The sequence below is a fragment of the Camelina sativa genome, chromosome 19, assembly GCF_030686135.1.
Source record: "Camelina sativa cultivar CO46 ecotype springtype chromosome 19, ASM3068613v1".
In the NCBI taxonomy this organism is placed as follows: Eukaryota; Viridiplantae; Streptophyta; class Magnoliopsida; order Brassicales; family Brassicaceae; genus Camelina; species Camelina sativa.
Genome location: NC_141898.1, coordinates 25974729 through 25996962, shown reverse-complemented (window position 1 = coordinate 25996962; position 22234 = coordinate 25974729). Strand labels below are relative to the sequence as shown.

The 22234-nt window shown below is 39.0% G+C and overlaps 1 protein-coding gene and 4 pseudogenes across 3 annotated transcripts; 3 read left to right on the top strand and 2 right to left on the bottom strand.

The window, feature by feature from the left end:
* The first annotated feature begins 495 nt into the window (after positions 1–495).
* LOC104768065 (uncharacterized) lies at positions 496–3036 on the top strand. The gene is made up of 2 exons (XM_087500424.1): positions 496–2465; positions 2754–3036. The coding sequence occupies exons 1-2, from the start codon at positions 1595–1597 to the stop codon at positions 2795–2797; spliced, it is 915 nt and encodes a 304-aa protein (XP_087356550.1). The 5' UTR covers positions 496–1594; the 3' UTR covers positions 2798–3036.
* Positions 3037–9402: 6366 nt separating this feature from the next.
* Positions 9403–10893, bottom strand: LOC104766874 (histone-lysine N-methyltransferase ASHR2 pseudogene; annotated as a pseudogene). Its single transcript, XR_015591388.1, has one exon. The product of XR_015591388.1 is annotated as a histone-lysine N-methyltransferase ASHR2 pseudogene (transcript).
* Positions 10894–11101: 208 nt separating this feature from the next.
* On the top strand, positions 11102–12245 carry LOC104768066 (putative F-box protein At2g19630 pseudogene; annotated as a pseudogene).
* Positions 12246–17439: 5194 nt separating this feature from the next.
* Positions 17440–19664, top strand: LOC104766875 (uncharacterized protein At4g04775 pseudogene; annotated as a pseudogene).
* Positions 19665–19670: 6 nt separating this feature from the next.
* LOC104766878 (uncharacterized) lies at positions 19671–22215 on the bottom strand (annotated as a pseudogene). Its single transcript, XR_002036755.2, has 3 exons — positions 21066–22215; positions 19955–20982; positions 19671–19868 (listed from the first exon to the last, which is right to left on the bottom strand). The product of XR_002036755.2 is annotated as an uncharacterized LOC104766878 (transcript).
* Between the last annotated feature and the right edge of the window lie 19 nt (positions 22216–22234).

The window sequence follows — 22234 nt, the reverse complement described above, 5'->3', positions numbered from 1 at the left end:
CTACGGATCTCCTTGACAGTTCTTTTTCCACTACGTACTTAAGCACTTAGCCTTAACATTTGATGTGTCTTTTGAGCCTAAAAATTTGAGTTTAAGACCGATGGACTAGAGTCGTGTACTTGTCTTACGGGTAGCAAACCATAACATTAACATGAGACCATCATGCATCATACGTGTGATCACCTTGACCATCATCATATGTTGTGTGTGTGCGTGTTTTTATTTTACTGCAAGTGAATCTGCTAGTTCCAAGCAAAAAATAAAATTGAACTTAAGAAGAACCAATATGGCTGTATCTGTATTTCTGAAAAAATGAATTTGCATGCCTAAGTCTGGTCAAATGGGTACAAAATATCATTTTGTATATATGGATACAGTATGTGGCTTCATAGACTTTTTAATGCTCACTTATTGGCAACCAACTACCTCCAATCTACTTGGCCGACACATGCATACATGTAAATCATTTTATGTGGTCCGAGTTAATTTACTATATGCAAGTGTCAGAGCAAAAATCCTAATTAAAAGAGAATTACTACTTTGAAAAGTCTTGAAAGAAAAAAAAAACAAAACAATTTCAAACTTGCGTAGAAGAAAAGAGCTTTGGAATGTGCTTGTCGCTAGTGGCTCGTTGGTAGCATTCAAGCATGGGTCAGTGCTTGTGACTACTAGCTCGCGTGATCGAGCACACTTACCAAAGAAAGACAAAAAAAGAGCTTTGGAATTTTGGAAGTAAGAGATAACCATGGAAGAAGTAGAGGTACCACCAATTCACAAGCATCCTCTAATACCTTTTACTCGCTTTGCTTTTGGAAAGTGTAAAGGGTGTCGCCCGCCCGTTGATGGTTACATCTACGGAGGGTACCGTTGCAATGAGTTGGGGTGTGATGCTGTTGTGTTCCATAAAGAGTGTGCCAAGCCCTCACCAGTAATCAACCACTCTTCCCATCCGGACCATTTCCTCATATTTACCAACCTTAATCTAAAACCGACCAACGTCGATTCAGAACCATATACTTGCACTCTATGTGAAAACTGGTTTGGTGTTGGTTATTATTGGGCTGCGTATGTATATTGGGCCTCGATGTATCGTTTAGCCGACTTGTGTATATTTGCTTGGTCAGCTCTCTTTGTTTAGGGTTTGTCGAGTTGATCGAGTCTGTATATATATAAGCCGTGAGGCAGCCGTAAATGACACACACAGAATTCATTCAATCTTTACATGGTATCAGAGCATAGATCTTTCTAATTGATCTAAGCTTCTGAATTTCTTTTATCTCTCTTGCTAGTTCTTTTCTTTTGTTAGTATCGAAACTCTCTTGTTCGTGAGATGGGGGTGGATGATAAGAAGATTGTTGAAGCCGGCGTGACCGGTGATAAAAGTGTTGTTGCATCTCCTTATGCGGTGTTTTCGTCTGACAATCCAGGGGCGTTGATCACGTCGGTGCAACTAAAAGGTGATAATTACAACGAGTGGGCTACAGAGATGTTGAATGCTCTGCAAGCAAAAAGAAAGACGGGATTCATTGACGGGTCTCTAAAGAAGCCGTGTGAGGGACATGCGGATCTGGAGTCGTGGCTGAGTGTGAACTGAATGATCGTAGGTTGGTTGAGGACGTCAATTGAACCTCGTGTAAGATCGACGGTGATGTTCATCAATGATGCTCACAAGTTGTGGGAAAATTTGAAGGAACGGTTCTCAGTTGGGAACAAAGTTTGGGTGCATCAACTGATGGGTAAGCTGGCGTCGTGTAAACAAGATGGACAAGCAGTCATTGACTACTATGGACGTCTTGCTAAGATGTGGGAAGAACTCCAAACATATAGACCCCTACCGGCGTGTACGTGTGCAGCAGCGGCGTCATATGAAAAAGAGAGAGAAGAAGCAAGAGTTCATCAGTTTGTGATGGGACTGGATAAGTCGAGGTTTGGGCATGTCGTGACTGCCATAATTGAAGCGGACGTGTTGCCGGATCTCGGAAAATCTTATAGCAAAGTTATCCGAGAAGAAGATAAACTCAATTCAGCTAAAGCACGTGAACAACAACAAGAAGCTGTTGGATTTGTGACTCGACTAGAGCAAGGAAGTGGTGAAACTAGTGGAGGACGTCGTGAATCTCGTAACGTAGATACCTTTGGAGTACATGCCTGTGGTGGAAACAGAGGACGCGATCGACTCTGTTCTAACTATGGTAGAGCTGGGCATGAAAAGAGTTCTTATTGGCAGATTGTGGGGTATCCCAAATTGGTTTCAGAGAGAGGAGGTCGAGGAGGACGTGGTCCATCACGAGGTGGTGGTCGCGGTGGTTATTCCGGTGGACGAGGACGAGGACAAGTGAATGTTGCGTACGTAACAAGTCCCAATCCTACCGGAAATTCAACGAATCTTACTCCGGAGCAGATGTTACAAGCACTCTCCCAGCTGCATAAAGACAAATCAAGTGGTGGAAGTGACAAGCTAATGGGTAAGATATGTGGAGATGTGATCCTTGATACAAGAGCTTCACACCATAATGACTGGAGACTTGTCAGTTCTTATGAATCTTAAAATTATTTCTCCATACACAATTGGTTTTGCAGATGAAAGTACGACATTGTCGACACAAACGGGCGTGTTCCGTTTATCAGATTCTATAAGCTTATACGATATTTTATATGTCCCAGACTTGACTTGTTCATTAGTCTCGGTTTCGAAGCTGTTGAAACATTCTAATTGTTTTGCCTTTTTGACCGATGCGATGTGTGTTTTGCAGGACTGGTTTTCGAGGACGCTGATTGGAGCCGGGAAAGAACGTGATGGAGTCTATTACTTTACGGATGTTCAGGCTGCTCGAGTAAAGAAGACGGTTAGGAAAATTGATGCGGTTTTGTGGCATCAGCGGTTAGGACATCCATCGTTTTCAGTACTATCTACTATGCCTTTGTTTTCTGGAATTTCTGTTAGTTCAAGTTCGTGTGAGACCTGTTTTCAGGCTAAGCAAACTAGAGAGATGTTTTCTGATAGTATTAATAAAACAAGTGAATGCTTTTCTTTAATTCATGTTGATGTTTGGGGTCCGTACCGTATCAAAGCTTCAAATGGTGCAGCTTATTTTTTGACAATTTTGGATGATTTTTCACGCACAATATGGACGTTTTTGTTGTTAGAAAAATCAGAAGTTAAGAGTGTTCTACAAAAATTTTGTGCCTACTCCGAAAAACAGTTTGGAAAAGCAGTTAAAATTGTTAGGAGTGATAATGGAACAGAGTTTCTATGTTTGTCCTCTTTCTTTCGGGAAAAAGGAATTGTGCATCAAACGACTTGTGTGGGAACACCGCAACAAAATGGTAGAGTGGAAAGAAAGCATCATCATCTCCTCAATGTCGCAAGATCTTTGTTGTTTGGGGCACACTTACCTACAAAATTTTGGGGAGAAGCGGTCTTAACTGCAGCACATGTTATTAACTTGACACTAACGAAGCTGCTTCACAATAAATGTCCTCATGAGGTGTTATTTGGACAACAACCGGTGTATGACGATTTGCGAGTGTTAGGTTCGTTGTGTTATGCACACAAGCAGATACGAGACAAAGACAAGTTTGTTCCTCGTAGTAAAAATTGTGTGTTTGTGGGTTACCCCTATGGAAAGAAAGGTTGGAAGTTGTACGACTTGGACACAAATGAATTCTTTGTGACGTTCAAGGAAGGTGAATTTCGTTTCTCTACTCAGACAGAAGTAGAGGCATCTCGTGACGTTCTCGTTGGCACAAGTGATGCTGATTGGCTTATTCATGAGTCAAAACTCATTGGAAACAAGGGGAGTGTTAGTGACTCTGACGACAGGGGGAGTACTGAGATTGGTGGTTTAGCTGGAGATGTCGAACCAGCAGTACCTGAAGTTGATCCGGCTGCACTTGATGGTGCAATTCTCGAAGTCGAACCCATTGTACCGACTAGTCCGTCGCCGGTTGTTGACGGGTCTAGTTCTAGTAACCAGAATATTGTCGTACCTCAGCCCGAACCTGAAATGGGACAGGGCAAGCGTCTCAAGATACCGTCTGTTCGTTTGAACGATTATGTGTTGTACAATGCAGTGGCAAGTGACTCCTCTCATCACGTTCTTCCCGGTCTCTCCACCAGCTCGCCTCAAGACACGGTCCAAGGTACTTCACTCTATCATCTAACTGATTTTATCACTGATGCACGGTTTTCTCCTCGACATCAAGCGTTTCTTGCAGCTGTAAGCGCAACAGTGGAGCTGATAACTCTCTAATTTATATGTTTTTAGCATCCTTTTTTGTCCATATTTTGCATTGTTCATACCTCTAACTTAGCATTTTTAGGTCATTAATTGTAGGAATTCACTTTTAGACCATTTAGGGTGTTGCATTTCTGCATTTGCATATTTTGGATGAAAACAGGTGCTAAAGAGCCATAAATGGGAAAAAACAAGGACAATCCGAGCATGTACCCGAAGGAGCCATCGAGCTGCAAGAACAAGTCCGAACCCCAACACGATGGAGGAGGATCCAAGAGCATGAAGAACAACCCGAAGATCCACCCGAGGAGTAACCCGACTTCACCCTCGTGTACCCCATCGAGTAGACCATCGGGCAAGTTTGGGAAGCTAGGTCAAAGGAGTTTCCATATATAAACCCCTCCTCTCCTAGCTCGCAAACGAGCATGCCGCAGACCCTCAAATAAGAGAGCGAGAGCTTTTGTGAGAGAACTGAGCGACTCAAACATTTTCCTTTTCGTTTTTGCATTTTTATTTCATAGTTTTTATAGTTTTCTTAGATTTCTATCTTGTACTCTTTCTACTCTACCCTATCTTTTAATACAGTGCAATTTTCATTCATTTTCGTTATTATGTTCCTTGTTGTCATGTCCGAGTAGTGTAGTAAAGTTTCTAGGGATGAGATAGATGATTTTGTGTTCTTGATCGGTTAGGATGCTTTAGTTTGATTGTAAATGATTGATAGATTTCCTTCTAGGTTGGTGTTCTTAATACTGTCAACAGACCGAGAGGTTGAGATTAGATCTAGGGCGTTTCAGTGACCGAGAGGTGTAGATGAGATGCGTGAATTAGCCAATGCTAGAGGTTTACTTGACTTTGAGTAAGAAATTAGATGAGTTTGAGTTTACTGACAATAATGAATCGTTCTTAATGCCTGCTTGTTCATATTGCTAGTGCGAGAGTGTGGTAAGTGATCAAGGTTGATTGTTGCTAGTGCGAGAGTGTGGTGACAAGGTTTTAGAGAGTCATTGTCTAGGAAATAATTGCTTGAGGCATGTAAGGCATCCGTACTGGTCTAGAATACTTAGGATTCGATTACCCCATCCTTAGGAGCTTTCGTATTTTATTTGTTTACATTTTCTTTACTTACTCGACAACTTACCCAATCAGGTACACGATAACCTGCATCGAGTATTACCTCGAGTTGTTCATATCTCATTTGCTTACTCGATCACCCAACTCGATCCTGTACTCGATTGCTTGCTTCGAGTGCTTAGGTTATGTGGTTTGTTTGTTTACATTCTTTTCTTTTATTTATTTTAGGACTGTTAGAATAAAAACCCTATCTGCTTGGCTTGACTTGTATTGTTCTGATCATATCCTTCCTGCTAGCAATAGACAACCATTTGGATTGATAACCCTTTGTACTACAACTGCATAGGGAATTGATACCCTGGGTGAAAACTTGCTTATCAGGAGCCCCGAAGTTATAAAGAGGCTATAAAAGATAAGCGTTGGACCAATGCTATGGGTCAAGAGGTAGGAGCTCTTGAAGAAACAAACACATTTAGTGCGGCATATTTGCCTCCTAGAAAGGTTGCCCTTGATACAATGTGGGTTTATAAAATCAAGTATCACTCTAACGGGAGCATTGAGCGGTATAAGGCAAAACTTGTGGTGTTGGGAAATCGACAAGTTGCTGGTCGGGATTTTACTGAAACTTTTGCACCGGTGGTAAAAATGACTACGGTGCGAGCTTTGTTACGTATTGTAGCTGCAAATAATTGGGAAGTTCATCAAATGGACGTGCACAATGCGTTTCTTCATGGTGATCTCCATGAAAAGGTGTATATCAAGCTTCCGCAAGGTTTTACACATTCAGCTCCGAATAAAGTTCTTCGATTACACAAAGCTCTTTATGGCTTACGACAAGCACCCCGATGTTGGTATGAAAAGCTCTCTACGGCTCTCGCCAATGCTGGTTTTGTTCAATCTTATTCGGACTACTCTTTGTTTACTTACACATGTGGATGTGTCAAGATTCGAGTCTTAGTTTATGTTGATGATCTTGTTGTTTGTGGCAATGATGGGGACGCCATTCGTAAATTTAAAACATATCTCGGAGAGTGTTTTCGTATGAAGGATTTGGGGAGAGCCCGTAATGAAGAAGTTTTTATGTTGACACAACGTAAATATGCTTTGGATATTATAAGTGAAACGAGGTTTCTTGGTTCTCGGCCCGCAGTTACACCAATGGAACAAAATCATCACTTAGCTTCTGATATGAGTCCTTACCTCCAGGAGCCCGCATCGTATCGACGACTAGTGGGTCGTCTTATCTATCTCGCTAATACTCGACCTGATCTTTCATACTCTGTTCACATTTTGTCCCAATTTATGCAAAAGCCGCGAGAGAGGCACTTGGAGGCTGCATTACGAGTAGTCAAGTATCTTAAAGGAACAGCGGGGCAAGGTATTTTACTTAGTTCCCGTACGGATCTGGAACTCTCGGTTTATTGTGATGCTGACTGGGGTACATGTTCGTTATCTCGTCGTTCTTTAACTGCCTATGTCGCTTTGTTTGGTGGCTCTCCAATCTCTTGGAAGACTAAGAAGCAAAAGGTGGTGTCACAATCATCTTGTGAGGCTGAGTATCGTGCCATGTCTATTGCTACGCGCGAGATAATGTGGTTGCGACAACTGTTTAATGATTTGGGTTTCCCATCAACTGCTCCTTCTCGTCTCTTTTGTGATAGTAAGTCTGCTCTTTATATTGCTGTTAATCCTGTTTTTCATGAAAGAACAAAGCACATAGAGATCGATTGTCATCGGGTACGTGATGCTATTAAAAGTGGACTTCTTACCACTGCGCACATCGGTACTAAGGAGCAATTGGCGGATCTTTTAACAAAAGCTTTAGGCAAAGTTCAGTTTAGTACTTTAATGTCCAAGTTGGGCGTTTGTAATCTTCACGGTCCATCTTGAGGGGGAGTATTGGGCTGTGTATGTATATTGGGCCTCGATGTATCGTTTAGCCGACTTGTGCATAGTTGATTGCTCAGCACTCTTTGTTTAGGGTTTGTCGAGTTGATCGAGTGTGTATATATATAAGCCGTGAGGCAGCCGTAAATGACACACACAAAATTCATTCAATCTTTACAGTTATCGTTGTTCAACATGTGAATTTCGAGTTGGATTTGGCGTGTGTGAGGAGTCCAGCCCCATTTGCTCTTCCTGAAAATTCCTACGGGCACGAGCATCAACTTAAATTCTCACATGGAGGAGAGCGGTCTAGCAGTCTCACACAAATGTTAATCTGCAAAGCATGTCTCTGTTCATTTTCTGGGTGGGGTTACATAAGTCATCCATGCGAATTTGCCATCCATGTGGATTGTGTAGAGTCATTTCCAGAAGCATACCACACTTCCCACCCCCAACACCCACTCAAGTCATATACAGATAAAATCCTCCCTTATTACGCCGACAAGTATTGTCTTCTTTGCGGGCAGTGGTTTGATCATCTCTATCACCACAAACCTCACTATTGTGATGTTTGTAACTTTAGCATATGCAGAGGATGTATGGGAAACCCAGCACCGCTTGGTGTTGTAAGTGCGACAACACATGAACATCAGATTCATCTTATTCCAAGGCGCATCGATTTCACTTGCAATGCTTGTGGGACGCAAGGTGACCGAAGTCCTTACTTCTGTCTTCAATGCAATTTCATGATTCATTGGGAATGTATAGATCTACCTCGTGTCATCAACATCAATCGCCACGATCATCGCATCTCTTACACCCGTCGCCTTGGATATGGGAAATGGAAATGTGGAGTTTGCCGTGATGAAGTAGATGGGTTCTATGGAGCTTATTCTTGCTCAAAATGTTCTAACTATGTTGTTCATTCACTATGTGCAACGAGCTGCAAGGTTTGGGACATGGTAGAACTAGAAGGGGTACCGGAAGAAGAGGAAATGGCGCCATTCGTGGTGATTGATGATAACAGGATAAAACATTTCGGCCATGATCATGACTTACACATCAACAACGATGGCCGGATCTTGCATGATAACATAGTTTGTGCAGCATGCGTCTTCCAGATTTGTTCAGAATCGTTGTACAGTTGCGAGCAATGCAATTTCATTCTCCACAAAAAATGTGCTAACCTTCCTCGGAAGAAGCGACATGTGTGCCATAACCTACCTTTCACGTTACGCACAGATTCTCACCTTGAAGCTTTTAGTTGTATGCTATGTAAGCAATTGTTCACCGGCTTCAGGTACGAAGTTGATAGTCATAACATCCTAGATGTGCGTTGCGGTTCAATTTCAGAGCCATTTGTGCACAAAAGCCATCCACATGCTCTATACTACTCAACAGATTACTACAGGTTTTGCAGTGCATGTGCATGTATGCCGCGGTCAACGATAAGCTGTGATGATTGTGACTTTCGTTTGTGCTTCAAGTACGCCTTTCTTCCGCAAAATTTAATGAGGCGTAGGTACGATGATCATCCTCTCTTCTTGTCTTTCGGTGACTTGGATGTGGATGGTGAATATTGGTGTGACGCATGCGAAACAAAAGTGAATCCAAAGGAATGGTTCTATACATGCAATGATTGTGGGACCACGTTACATATTTCATGCGTTGTGGGAGACTTCTCATATATCATGCCCGGGTCAGTGGGAGACTTCTCATATATGATGCCAAAAATAGTAACAAGCTCGAATCCTGAAATGATATCCAACACATCTATTTGTAGACCACTGTGCTTGTGTAACTCTCGATGCAAGCTCCCTACCATTCTTAAGTTTTCCAAGGCTGGAGTTGATTTATATATTTGTTCTTTCAAATGTCGTCACAACTTAGGTTTAATTTAATTAATAAAACATTTGGGTTTGATTGGTAGAGCTAGCATATTGATTTTCATGAGTCAGTCACATGGCTTCCAATTGTTGTTAGATAGTCCAATGCTTTTGTAATGCTTTTGTATTTTTGTTCTAATGAATGTTATAATTTATGTTTTAAACTTTCAAAGGTAATAAAACATCGAGAACACAAGAAGCTGGACTGTCATGCTCTTCAGATTTCAGCTCAAAATATTATAAAAGTTGTCTTTGTGAACAATGTGTGAAAATGTTGTGATTTTTCTTTCAATGAGGCAAAAGCTGCTGCTCCAAAATACACAACAAAACTGATGCTTCAATATAATTCCACAGACCATTACAACTCACTCAGAAGACTAGGACTAGGAGAAGAAAAAAACAAACTAAATTGGAATGTTTTATGCATGATTAGTCCGATTTCTGAAAGTAAGTAGAGGAACCCCAACATAAACAAACATTGGCTCGTGGCCAAGACAAATTTCTTGTTGTTTGGGTTTGTCTGCATCAACCACAGAACCAGCTTCATTCTCATTGACTTCCACCAACTTCATCCTCCTTAAGGCTTCCACAAACATTACATTCAAGAACCCTCGAAGCCTCATGAGTCTTCGGCGGAAACGGAGCCAGAGTACCAAAACAATTCTCCTTCTCACACATATACCTTACAAAAAAGTAAGCGTGAGGGAAACTGGATTCATCATCCCCACCATTTCCAAAAACATCTCCTTCATTCTCACCTTCTGAATCCTCCATCTCTTCCTCTTCATTTTCATCATCCATCCCTTCCATAACCTCATTCTCATCTTCCTCACCTTCCGACCAACTAGATTCCACTTTGCACCGATCACAGTCACACTTAAAACCGTAATCCTCAAGCAATCTCTTTTGCCTGCTCGTGTAGTTCATGTTCACAGGGAAGTAGCTCAAACAGACTTCTCTACCTTCAGGAACATCATGAATCATCCTAATGATGATATCAGTATTACCATCAGAAGCAGAGTCAACATAATCGAATCTACAAGCATTAGGAAGACAATCATGATTGAAAAACGAAGTCTTTGGATAAATCCCATAAGCTCGAACCGATCTCTTCTCGTTCGAAACAGAGAACGGTTCCATCAAACCAAAGGCGTTAACTTTATCCTTTGACAGTAAAGCCGCCGTGAGCTCCGGAGAGACTGAGACAGGGAGAGGTGGACACACGGCGGATAAAAGAGAATGAAGAAACCCAGCAGCTGCAGAATCAGAACTAAGATCTCCATAGCTGCTGCCACTACCTTGGAGGGAGAGCAAAAGCTGGAAATCAGAAGGAGAAGCGGCGGCGAGATTGTAAGCAGAGAGGAGGAAACGAGCCTGGACTTGGCGATCAGAAGGTTGATCGGAGAATGCAGCGGAGGATGATTGGTGAAGCCGGCGAAGAGATTCGCAGAGCCAAGGAGTGTGAGAGGCGAAGCAACTAGGGCTACAAAAGGAGACGAGAGAGCAAGATTGACATTTCTGCTGCGCCGACGAAGCTAACAACCGGAAACAATGGTCGCAGTACGGAGAAACAGAGGAGGAGAGAAATGGGAAAGCAGAGTAGAGAAGGAGAGGAGACTCTCTGAGAATAACTTGTCCAGCACGAAGAGACTCTGCCGCCACCAAACTCCTTCCTCTTCCTCCGATCTCTGCAACCCTAAGCAGCGTCTCCGGTTTAGCTCCGCCGTCATTCATCTTACCAGCCGTCGTCGATTAGGGTTTTTTACAAAATTAAACGATTTATATGGAAGTAAAATGTAGAAATAAAAAACGGTACCGTTTCATCACGTTTGAATTTTAAATTCCTTTGGTTAAATGTTTGGGCCTTAGCCAAGCATGCAAAGTTTGGGCTATACGAGCTTTCACTCAGCCCATTAAAATTTTGTTTGGCTTTATTTGCCCTTTGTTTTGCCGCAGGGGTTTCTTCTTCTACAAGGAGTCTCTGTTACTCCTAAGGTTTTTTTTTTCATTTCCGCCATGAAAACGTCTGTGACCTTAGAGGATGGAACAGAAAACTCCATGTCGATCCCAATTGATCTCATCATCGAGATACTCTTGAGGTTGCCGGTGAATTCTATAGCGACGTTGCGTATCGAAGCTCTGGGCCATCATACTTAGTCGTACAGATTTCACCTAGTTGTTCTTGACTAGATCTTTGGCTCGCACGAAGCTACTGTTCGCCTGCAGAAGAGCTTTCGAGACGTTATTTCTCTCGTCACCTCAGCGTCAAAATCCTGTTGATGATGAGAAGTCGCCTCCTGTAGTCGTCAGTTATCATATGAAGTTCTCTGTTAAGGAGGCTTTTATTGATAGTTCTTGTCCTGTCAACGGCTTGATCTGTCTAAGATACTGCCGGTGGTACTTAGATATAATGAAGGAAACGGTGCTGGTGATATGTAACCCTAGCACAGGACAATCCTTACCTTTACCCAAAGTGCAACATGGGGGACACAGCTTATTTGGGTATGATCCAGTTGACAAACAATTCAAGGTATTGACCTCGAGATATACCCGTTGGGGTGATAATGAGCATCTAGTTTTGACCTTATGAACTGGAAACATGTCATGGAGGATGATCCAATGTTGCAGACCACATGATCATTTATGGAGAGGGATATGCATCAATGGTGTTTTGTATTATGATGCTACGGTTAGTGATCATCATCTTAGGCAATCTATAATGATGATGATTTGCTTTGATGTTAGGTCTGAAGAATTCAGATTTATTAATAAACCTGCGTATGATGGAACTTTAATAAACTACAATGGGAAACTAGGTTTGTGTTCGCTTGGAAACGCCATTTCTTGTGACCGAATTAGAAATATGGAATTGTGGGTTCTAGAAGATGCCGGAAAGCAAGAATGGTCGAAGCACACATATCTATTACCTGCGATGTGGCAGAATATAGTGGGAAACACCAATCTACGCTTTGTTGGAATGACGCTGACAAACGAATTTGTGTTCCAGTCGATGATGGGTTGTATGCCTTTCTACCTTGTCTACTACAATATCGAGAGAAACACAGTCAAAAAGGTTAAATTGCAAGGAATGGAAATGAGTAAAAACATTCACACCTTTGTAGACCATGTAGAGGATGTGACGCTTATGCAAATCATTTAACTAGGACTTTTTTTTAAGTTTGAGACCTTGTAATAGAGCTAGTTGGATCTAAGTTCTCATCTATTCGTATGTAATGTAATAATAATAACAGTCATTGCTTTTTGGTTTCTCCAATGATTTAAAAACCGGACAGGCCCTACAAGAAAACAGGGTATTTATGATTACGATTGGCGACTAAACGCGTAGTCGCTTAATTTCCCGACTACTTGCCAACTATGTTACGACCAAGTTATAACTTCGTAACATTAGTCGTAACTCAGTCGTTATTTGCCGACCAAATACAATAGTCGGTATTATAGTTGTTGATTCACGACCATTATACGACTAAATGGAAAGAACTTAATTTTGTTGCATCAAAGTAGCTAATTTGGCGATTACATAGCGACTCTGTCTATTAGTTGGTAATTGAGCGACTAAATAGCGACTAATGTATTGGCATTCTTCACATATAAACTATAAATACAAGCATCATGTTGTGGCATTCTCATATTATTCTCATTTACAAAGGTTCAAACAAAATATATATAAGTAATATCAATTTTTTTTATGCTTGCTTTACCATATCTATACTTATTGTTATATAATTTTAGGTGCACCATGTCTTAATTAATTAATTATTAAAAATAGAAAATGTAATTTTTATTATAGTAAGTATATATGTAAGTAATGTTTTGTAAATTTAAAGTGATCAATATATTATGTAGTGTATATATAAGTAGTATGCTTTAAATAATATGTAAACTAAATTAAATTATATGTTTTTTATAAAATTAATTTTGGCTACTGATTGGCGACAAACAAGTGACTAAATTCAAAATATTGGGTTTAAATTACGTGTTGGACCAGATTTTGGACTCCAAAACAAGCCCAATTTTTTAAAACATTTTGCACCAACTGATCCGCGACTAATAAACGACTAAGTTTAAAACATTTTGGGTTAATTAAACCCGGGAATCCATTTACGCGGTCCAGCCCATAACCCTAACAAACGAGATAACCCTAATTTTTCAACTCTAATCTCTCATTTCTCACCTTCATCTTCCTTCTGCCGATTCTCTCAATCTCCATATCTCTGAATCTCCATTCGCCGATTCTCTCAATCTCATTTCTCACCATCCTTCATCTTCTGCCGATTCTCACGATGCCTCCTCTTAAGAAGCCTCGACGAAAGAGGAATGTTGTCCCCAACGCTCCTCTCAGACCCGGTGGCTCTAACTAGAGCTATCAAACAGGCTTAGAGCCCGCGGGCATGGCCCGATTAGTACTGTTACAGGGCGGGCTTGGACCAGATAATTTTTTTCCACAAAACAGCGGGCGTAGCGGGCATGGTTTGTCCGTTGCGGGTAAGCGGGTTAGCGGGTTTAGGGAAAGGTTCTGTCTCTAAGAGAGGTTTTATAATTCATCAAAGTATCAAACTATAATAATGAAAACTTAACAAGTCTAAAACCCTACCTACAGGCTACATCGTTGAATTAGGTAGCGTTTACAAAGTCTCGACTTCACCGAGACAAAGACTCAGCGTATTCCTAGTTTCACAACTCAAATTCTCATATCATCCATCAACTATCACAACTTCAGGTCTTGAGATCCAGAAATCTGCAATGGTAAGCTACTAGCCTACTACTTAGTACTTACTAATATAGTGTCTAGATCGTTAGATGTGATAGTAGCCTTGTTGAAACTTGAAAGTAATAGTTTGTGTTTTGTTTTAGGAGTCACGTGATTCTTGCAATCTTAGATCGTTAGATGTGGAGTCACAGAGAATTGTTGATTCTGCAAATGCTGAAAACGAACGAGAAATTGAGATCAATGAGGATGATGATGTTAACAAAGAAAAGTCACCATTACAGAGGAAGAGAAAACAGTCTAATCGAGCTAAAACATCAAAGCCTAGTAAAAGGTCATCCAATGAAATTGAAATCGATGATGATGATGATGATGGTGACAAAGGAAAATCACCACAATAGAGGAAGAGAAGGCAGACTGATGGAGCTGAAACATCTAAGCCTAGTAAAAGGTCAACCATTGAGATCGACGATGATGATGATGATGGTGATGATGGTGACAAAGGAAATTCACTACCAAAGAAAAAAAGAAGATAATATTCAGATGTGTGGGATGACTTTACGGTGATTACTAAGAAGGATCGCAAGGGAAAAGCTGAAGAAAGAGCATTGTGCAAGCATTGTAAGTCAGATTTTGCTTATGATCCACACAAAAGTGGTACAAATTCATACAGACGTCATTTGAAAGGGTGTAAGCTTAAGCCTAGAAATGGTGATATTAGTCAAATGATGATTAATTCAGAAGCAAGGTTGCAAGCTAGGAAGATAGATCATATGGTTTTTCGGGAAATGATAGCAAAATGTATCATTCAGCATGATCTCCCATTTGCTTATGTTGAGTATGAGAGAGTAAGATCGATTTGGAAGTACTTGAATGAAGATGTGAAATTTATCAGCAGAAACACAGCGGCAGCCGATGTTTACAACTTTTATGAAAATGAAGCAGAGAATTCAAAGCGAGAATTAGCTAATCTTCCTGGAAGGATTAGTCTCACTTCTGATTTATGGTCTACAATCACGCAGGAGGGATACATGTGTTTAACAGCACATTACATTGACAAGAATTGGAAGCTGAACAACAAAATTCTAGCATTTTGTGCTGTACCACCTCCACATACATGTACACACTTAGCTATGGAGATGCTTGAGAAACTGAAGGAATGGGGGATTGAAAAAAAGTGTTCTCACTTACTTTAGACAATGCTACTAACAACGATACAATGCACGAGATGGTGAAAAATCAGCTTCTGTTGCGAAACGATTTGTTGTGTAATTGGTAATTCGTTGGAAAAAATCAGAAAGAGTATCAAGTATGTTCAAAGATCAGAACACTGGGAGGTACTATTTGCAAAATGTGTGGAATATGTTGGTATAAAGCATAAAGCTGGTTTGTTGTTGGATGTGCAAACAAGATGGAACTCAACATACAAGATGCTTGATAGGGCTCTCAAGTATAGAGCTGCATTTGCTAATCTCAAAGTTATTGATGGGAAAAACTATAAGTTTTTTCATACAGAAGATAAATGGAAACGACTCAATAGTCTGTGTGATTTGTTGGAGCCGTTTGATCATGTTACTACTCTTATTTCAGGTTCAACATATCCAACTTCCAACTTATACTTCATGCAAGTTTGGAAGATCAATAATTGGTTGACAGTGAATGAGTTTAGTGAAGATGAAGTTATTAGGATCATAATTGTACCCATGAAGGAGAAGTTTGATAAGTACTGGGAAGAAGTAAGTGATCTATTTGCAATGACTACAGTGCTTGATCCAAGGTTGAAGCTAACACTTGCAAACTATTGTTTTGGTAAACTTGATAAAAGTTCTTGTCAACAGAAGATTGAACACTTGAAAAATAAAGTAACTATTTTGTTTGAATCATATAAGAAAAAGTTAGTTTTTGCATCACAATCTCTAGAAACACGTGAAACAGATTACCACAGAGATGACAATAAGGACAAAGAGGAAACTTCAGCAATTACGATGTAAGCACTCCTAAATTCTCTGTTTGTATAAAAAACTGCAAGTTCTGGTTTTGAATAAGTATTCAGTCTCTGTCTCAGGTTCTGGTTTTATAAAAAACTGCAGGTTCTAATAAGTTTTGAACAATTCTAGTTTCAGTCTCTGTTTTTATAAATTCTAGTTTTTCAAAAATTGCAGGTTCTGGTTTTTAAAACCTGCAGGTTTTTAGTTTTTAAGTTTCAAGTTCTGGTTTTATAAAAAACTGCAGGTTTTGGCCCGATTTGAATTGCAGGTTTTGGTATTTCAAGTTCTGGTTTTATAATAAACTGCAGGTTCTAGTTTTGAACAAGTGTTCATTCTCTGTTTCAGGTTCTGTTTTTATAAAAAGCTGCAGGTTCTGATAAGTTTTGAACAAATCTAGTTTCAGTCGCTGTTTTTATAAGTTCTAGTTTTTCAAAAAATTCCAGGTTCTGGTTTTTTAAAACCTACAGGTTTTAATTTTTTAAGTTTCAAGTTCTGGTTTTATAAAAAAACTGCAGGTTTTGGTATTTTGAATTGCAGGTTTTTGTATTTCAAGTTCTGGTTTTATAAAAAATTGCAGTTTTGGTTTTAAAGTTTCAGTTTCTTAATTCTTATTGTTTCTTATGCAGGATTTCTTAGCCTTCCGAAAGGAGACTGTTGTTGCTAGTGGAAAGATGTCCTTACAAATGTATCTTGATGAACCAGCAATAAACATGAAGAATTTTGAGAGTTTAGATATTCTAAAGTATTGGAAAGATAACTCTCAGCGCTATGAAGAATTGGCTTCCATGGCTTGTGATCTTCTTAGTATTCCTATCACAACAGTAGCCTCTGAATCCTCCTTTAGCATTGGAGCTAGAGTTTCGAACAAGTATAGAAGTTGTCTTCTCCCAAAAAATGTTCAAGCATTAATATGCAGTCGCAATTGGTTAAAAGGTTTTGAAGCATATGAAAATGGTAAGCAAATGTGTTTCATAAGTTTTCAATTTTACAATCTTAGATAGTGTATTAACTTGTTTTTTATTTTTGAAATCTGTAGAGGAGGAGAAAGGATTAATTGGTGAAGATGAGGCATTACCTTCTTTCCAATCGATTGTTGATGAAGAAGAAACAACTTAAGTTCCAGTTTGAAATTATTTCTGGGTTTCAGTTTAGTACTTCAGTTTTAGATTTTAGTTTGTGACATTGAGTTTTAGTTTTGTTTCAGTCTTTGAAGTCTTTGAGTTTAAAGTTTAGCTTTGGTTCCATTGTTTCAGATTTTGTATGTTTCAGATTTTAAGTGTTTGAGTTTTAAGTTCAGCTTTGGTTTTGGTTTTAAACTACTACACTCTGCAGGTCTCAGTTCTTTTAAAAACTGCAGGTTATGTTTTTTTTAAAAACTGCAGGTTTTTGGTTATATTTTTCATGTTTAGTTTGAGAATCGTTTTTCAGGTTTGTTTGAGTTTGAATGTTTCAGATTCATGTTCAATGTATGATGGACATGGTTAATCTGTTTTAGCAAGTAACATATCTAAAATGATAGTACATTGAAACTATAATGCCTGCGGCTGGTCCGCATACTCAATGGTCTTTGCAGGACGGGTTCGGACATTGGTTTATCTGTCCGCGGTCATAGCGGGTGACCCGCTGCGGTCTAAAGGAAGATGCAGTCCATCGCGGGTCTATCCAGGCGGACGCGGGTATGCCCGTTTGACAGCTCTAGCTCTAACCCTCCGTCGAAGGTGAGAAAAGTCAACCCTCTACCGCCTCAATACAACTTTACGCCGGCGACTCAAAATGTGAACATATTACTGTTGTGGTGAACTTTTGGTTATTAAAAATGTGAATTTTAGGTTTCTCTTTGATTAGAAATTCGAATTATAAAACAAAACAAAACAATTATGGTTTTAATCACTATAGTCGTTAAACCAGTCATTAAATCTAGCTTAAAGTCGTCGTAACATAGTCGTCAAATAGTCACCCAATAGTAGCTACGTAGTCGCATAATTTAACGACGCAATCACAACTATTCTCAAACTAATCGTAAACTACTTCTGTTCACATTTTATTAATCGTAACATTGTCATTAAATAGTCGTAAAAATTAACAACAAACTTACAACTACTTTTACGACGAATTTACCGACTATGTTAGGACTGAATTTCCATACCGACTATCGATTTACGACAACAGTTATTAGTCGTAACTTAGTCGTTATGTATGAAGTGGCGACTATTTAGTTACTATTAGTGCAGTCGTAAATCGCTTGTTTTCTTGTAGTGGCATGAAATGAAATGGGATGTGTCATGTGTGCTTCGTCGGGTCATGGTCATGGTTCATCCTCGTTGGGCTGACTTTCGTATGACTTTTAAAAAAGAAGTTTTTGAGAAACAAGCAAAAATGCATAACTTTGTAAAAGAAGTTTCACTGTTACTTAAATTCAAATTTCGACTCATAAATAAAGTTACCTTAGGCATTCGTAAAAGAAATCCATCTTGAATAAAATAAATAATAGTATATTTTAACAAAATAAAAAGAAATAAATAACAGTATTCAAAAAGAAATATTTAAGAGAGCTCTAGCCGAGGTATATAACTCAAATTCCCAACTGTGACTAAAGGAACTGTAACGTTATGCCAATCGTGAACGATTTTATGTTCAACCGAATTGTAAGAAAGAAAGAATGTGAAAGATTGAATCTAAAATAAAAGTTGTAGAAGACACCCTATATATTTTTTGTATCATGTTAAAATTTCTTTACATAAATATAGATCAATAGTGGAAAAAAATATAAGATTGCAAAGTTATTAATCTAACATAACTTAAAATTTTATTAGTAGACTGATAATTTTTTCTTACTCTTTTTTTTTGTTGGGCTCGAAAATTTGACAAAATCTCATATAATAAAACTAATCTCTATTACATAAAATTATGTTTAGGATGAATAAAGGGAACTATGAAGATATGAGTCATATGACCAATCAGAACTTTTAAAAGACAAAACTTCTACTGAATAAATAATAAAGGGTTGCCGCATTATTACCCCCTCTACTCTCACCATTCTCACTTTTCCAACACAAACTTTTAGCCTCTGAAAATAACAACACAAAAAAGTTAATTCTTAATTTAGCTACATGAACTTATGTTTTTATCCTAATTCATATACCTCCAATTGAAATCGATAATCCCAGCTGCTAAACCCGATCAAACCACAAAATCGCGCTTAACCCAATCACAATCACGTTTACCCGTTTAATCCAAATAACCCGACAAATAAGACGACATCGTTTCTCTTCTTCTTCTTCTTCTTCTTCTTCTTCTTCTTCTTATTCGACAAAAACATGATTTGGGGATTTAGGGTTTATCTTTCTAATAATCATGAGCGACTCATCGAGTTCATACCGTTCAGCACATCGATTTTCCCCTCCAGAAATTCCGACAAGTTGCAGGTGCTGGTGTGGTCAAGAGACCATCACATTCACATCAAAGACAAAGGAAAACCCATACCGTATATTCTATAGATGCTCGATTGCATTGAAGGTGATAATTTGATATTTAATTTAATTGTTCATTGTTATGAGATGGGGGTTAAAGTAAATTTTTTGTTAAATAGAGATCGAATGAGGAGCATTTATTCAAATGGGTTGATGAGGCATTGGTAGAAGAAATTCAGAAGGTCAATGGGAAGCTTAAGAGAATTGAAAAGGATCTGAGTGACTTGAGGATAAATGTGATTCAAAATTTGGATCTCCAAAAGGAAATGTTGAAGAAGCTTGAGGAAAATATGGTTAAGAAGATTGAAGATAAGATGGCTAGTTCAGCTTTGAAGACAATTGGTATTGTTGTTGTAATAGGAGGTGAACTTGTATGGCTATGGGGAAGAATCTAGTTGTTGTATCATGTTTATGTAGTCTAAGTAAGCTTTGAAGACAAATGATGGTTATGCTTTTGTTTTCATCATAATCTAGTTGTTGTATCATGTTGAGACAATCTATATCAGTTTGCTTTTGGTTTGTGAGGAGAAGACAAATGATGGTTATGATTTCTTACTCTTCTTTTTACTCTTCTTTTTCTTAGATGAAGATCCACCTTGCTGAGAAACAATCAACAATCAGTAAAGAGAACCATTATACATTTGGAAACAGATCCAAAATATCAACAACCTGAGAGAAAACATACCTCAGCAAACAGAGTTATTTCCATATTCTTCTTACTCTTCTTCCTAGGCTTCTTCTCCCTTGGAAATTTTTTACATCCAGCGGCATTATGTCCTGCTTCACCACATAATTTGCAGTGCATTGTTCTTCCTTTCCGTCCTAATTTAAGAACCACATGTCCATCTTTTTCTACTTTTTCTTCTTGGGTGACTCGAGTGGACTCTTGATCCGATTATAATTCTTCTTCTGCCCTTTCTTTCTTCCTGGTGGATTTGGTTCTGGAGGTGCGGTTATTAAAACGTAATCATTGGTCATCCAATAACGTTGCCCTCTAACTGGACTTGGCGCTGTATCATACTGTTCTTTCCACACTTGAGTACTAAACATTGGAACTACAAAATCTTCCACATCCTTACCGATATCCATTATTGCTGCATAGACATGTTCACATGGAATCCCTGTGATTTGCCACTTGCAGCATGAGCAATCCCATAATTTAGTAGTCAAATTCACAGAGTTTGAGTTCCCATCAACCCAAACCTCAAACTGCCCATGTGTCCCTTTGGTGACTTCACATCTCAAAGCATCTTCTTCCTCCTCAGCCAGAATATCTGAAACATACTCAAATATATTTTTCTTCCATCTGCCAATCTTTGCCTTTCTCTTACTTATTCTTGTCATTGCTTGTCTTCGTATTGTTTCCATCATAGGAACCAATGATTTTGCTCTAGCTTTGACAACTGTTGCATTAAACGATTCTGTTGCATTGTTGTCCACATCTTCACAAAAATTGCCGAGAATGAAAAATGCTCTACACCAAGACTTTGGGTTCTCCTTCATGACATCTTCATACAAAGATATATTATAAGCTCTTAACATTGCCAAGTTAGTCTTGTATTCTTCATAGCTATAACTCCAAGCTAAGTTCCATACATGCTTCTTCAATAAATCCTTATCTGCATGTTTCTTCTTCAAGTTTTCTACTATATGCTTCACACAAGGTCTGTGTTCAGCATTTGGCAATGCTGTTTTAACTGCACTAAACAATCCCTACCAAAAAAAAAACAGAAGCTAATAGTCATAAACTATAAGTCAAACTAACACAAACTAGATTATAAAGAAATAATGTTTACCTTGCATCGATCTGATATAATAACATAAGCAGTGCCATCTTTGAGATTCAAGTCAACCTTCAGCTGATTTAGAAACCAAAGCCAATTGTCTCTATTCTCAGTTTGAACCGTTGCCCAAGCTATGGGGTAAATCTGGTTGTTTGCATCATGAGCAATAGCGGTGAAAAGACAACCTTTAACTGCATGCTTCAAGAAGGTTCCATCTATCCCAATGAGTGATCTGCAAAAGTAGAATGCATTCTTCATTGCTGCAAGACACACATATATCCGATTGAAGACATGATTTCCAACACCATCAGTTATAGTATCAACAATGGCAGTAGATCCCGGGTTGGAGCTTATGATTTCAGCAACATATCCTCGGAGGTGAGCGAATTGCTGATCATATTCATCTTTTAACCACTTGAGTGCTATAAGTCTTCCGGTCTGACATTGTCCAATAGTACTAGATATTTTCCATTGCTCCTTGATATGCCTTTGAATGTCTAGAGGCATGTACTTAGGTTGCATCCTCAGTTTGTCCATAAACAACATTGCAATCACTGGTCTTTTAAGGAGCTTGCATTTTCCATTAGGAGTACATGTATGCTCTAAACATACAGTCTTCACAATCACAAAAGTCTAGTATTATCGTATGAGCAATAGACCTTCCAGCAGCAGTTCTTCTTCCCAGCACACTTAAACTCTAATTTCTCCTTCTCCCACCTGGTTTGTTTCAGATTTGCTATATTCCTCAATGCATAATGTAACACAACTTCTTTGAATTCAAAACCGGTGAAGAATGTTCTTCCAATAGCTAACCTATCATTTGTTGTTCCCAACCTAATTTTCCTGTCTCTTGTAATAACAGGATCCTCATCCTCATCCGAAGTATCTGGGATGGAATTGCGACTAATCTTACACTCATCAACCCAATTTCCTACAGCTTCCTCTACCTCAAACTCATACCTTTCTGTTTTGTCTTCTTCAGGTTTATGTTTGAATTTCTCACTTTGCTTGTCACTATCAAGATCTGGAATTTCAAAATCGGGATCATCCGGCTCATGTTGATGAGAAACTGACTCTATGATTGCCATTGACATCGATATTGATAACACAGAAATCCCCAAATCTCAGAGATTGAGAAGAAGAACCCTCAAATAAGAAATTTTGATAAACCCTAAATCCCC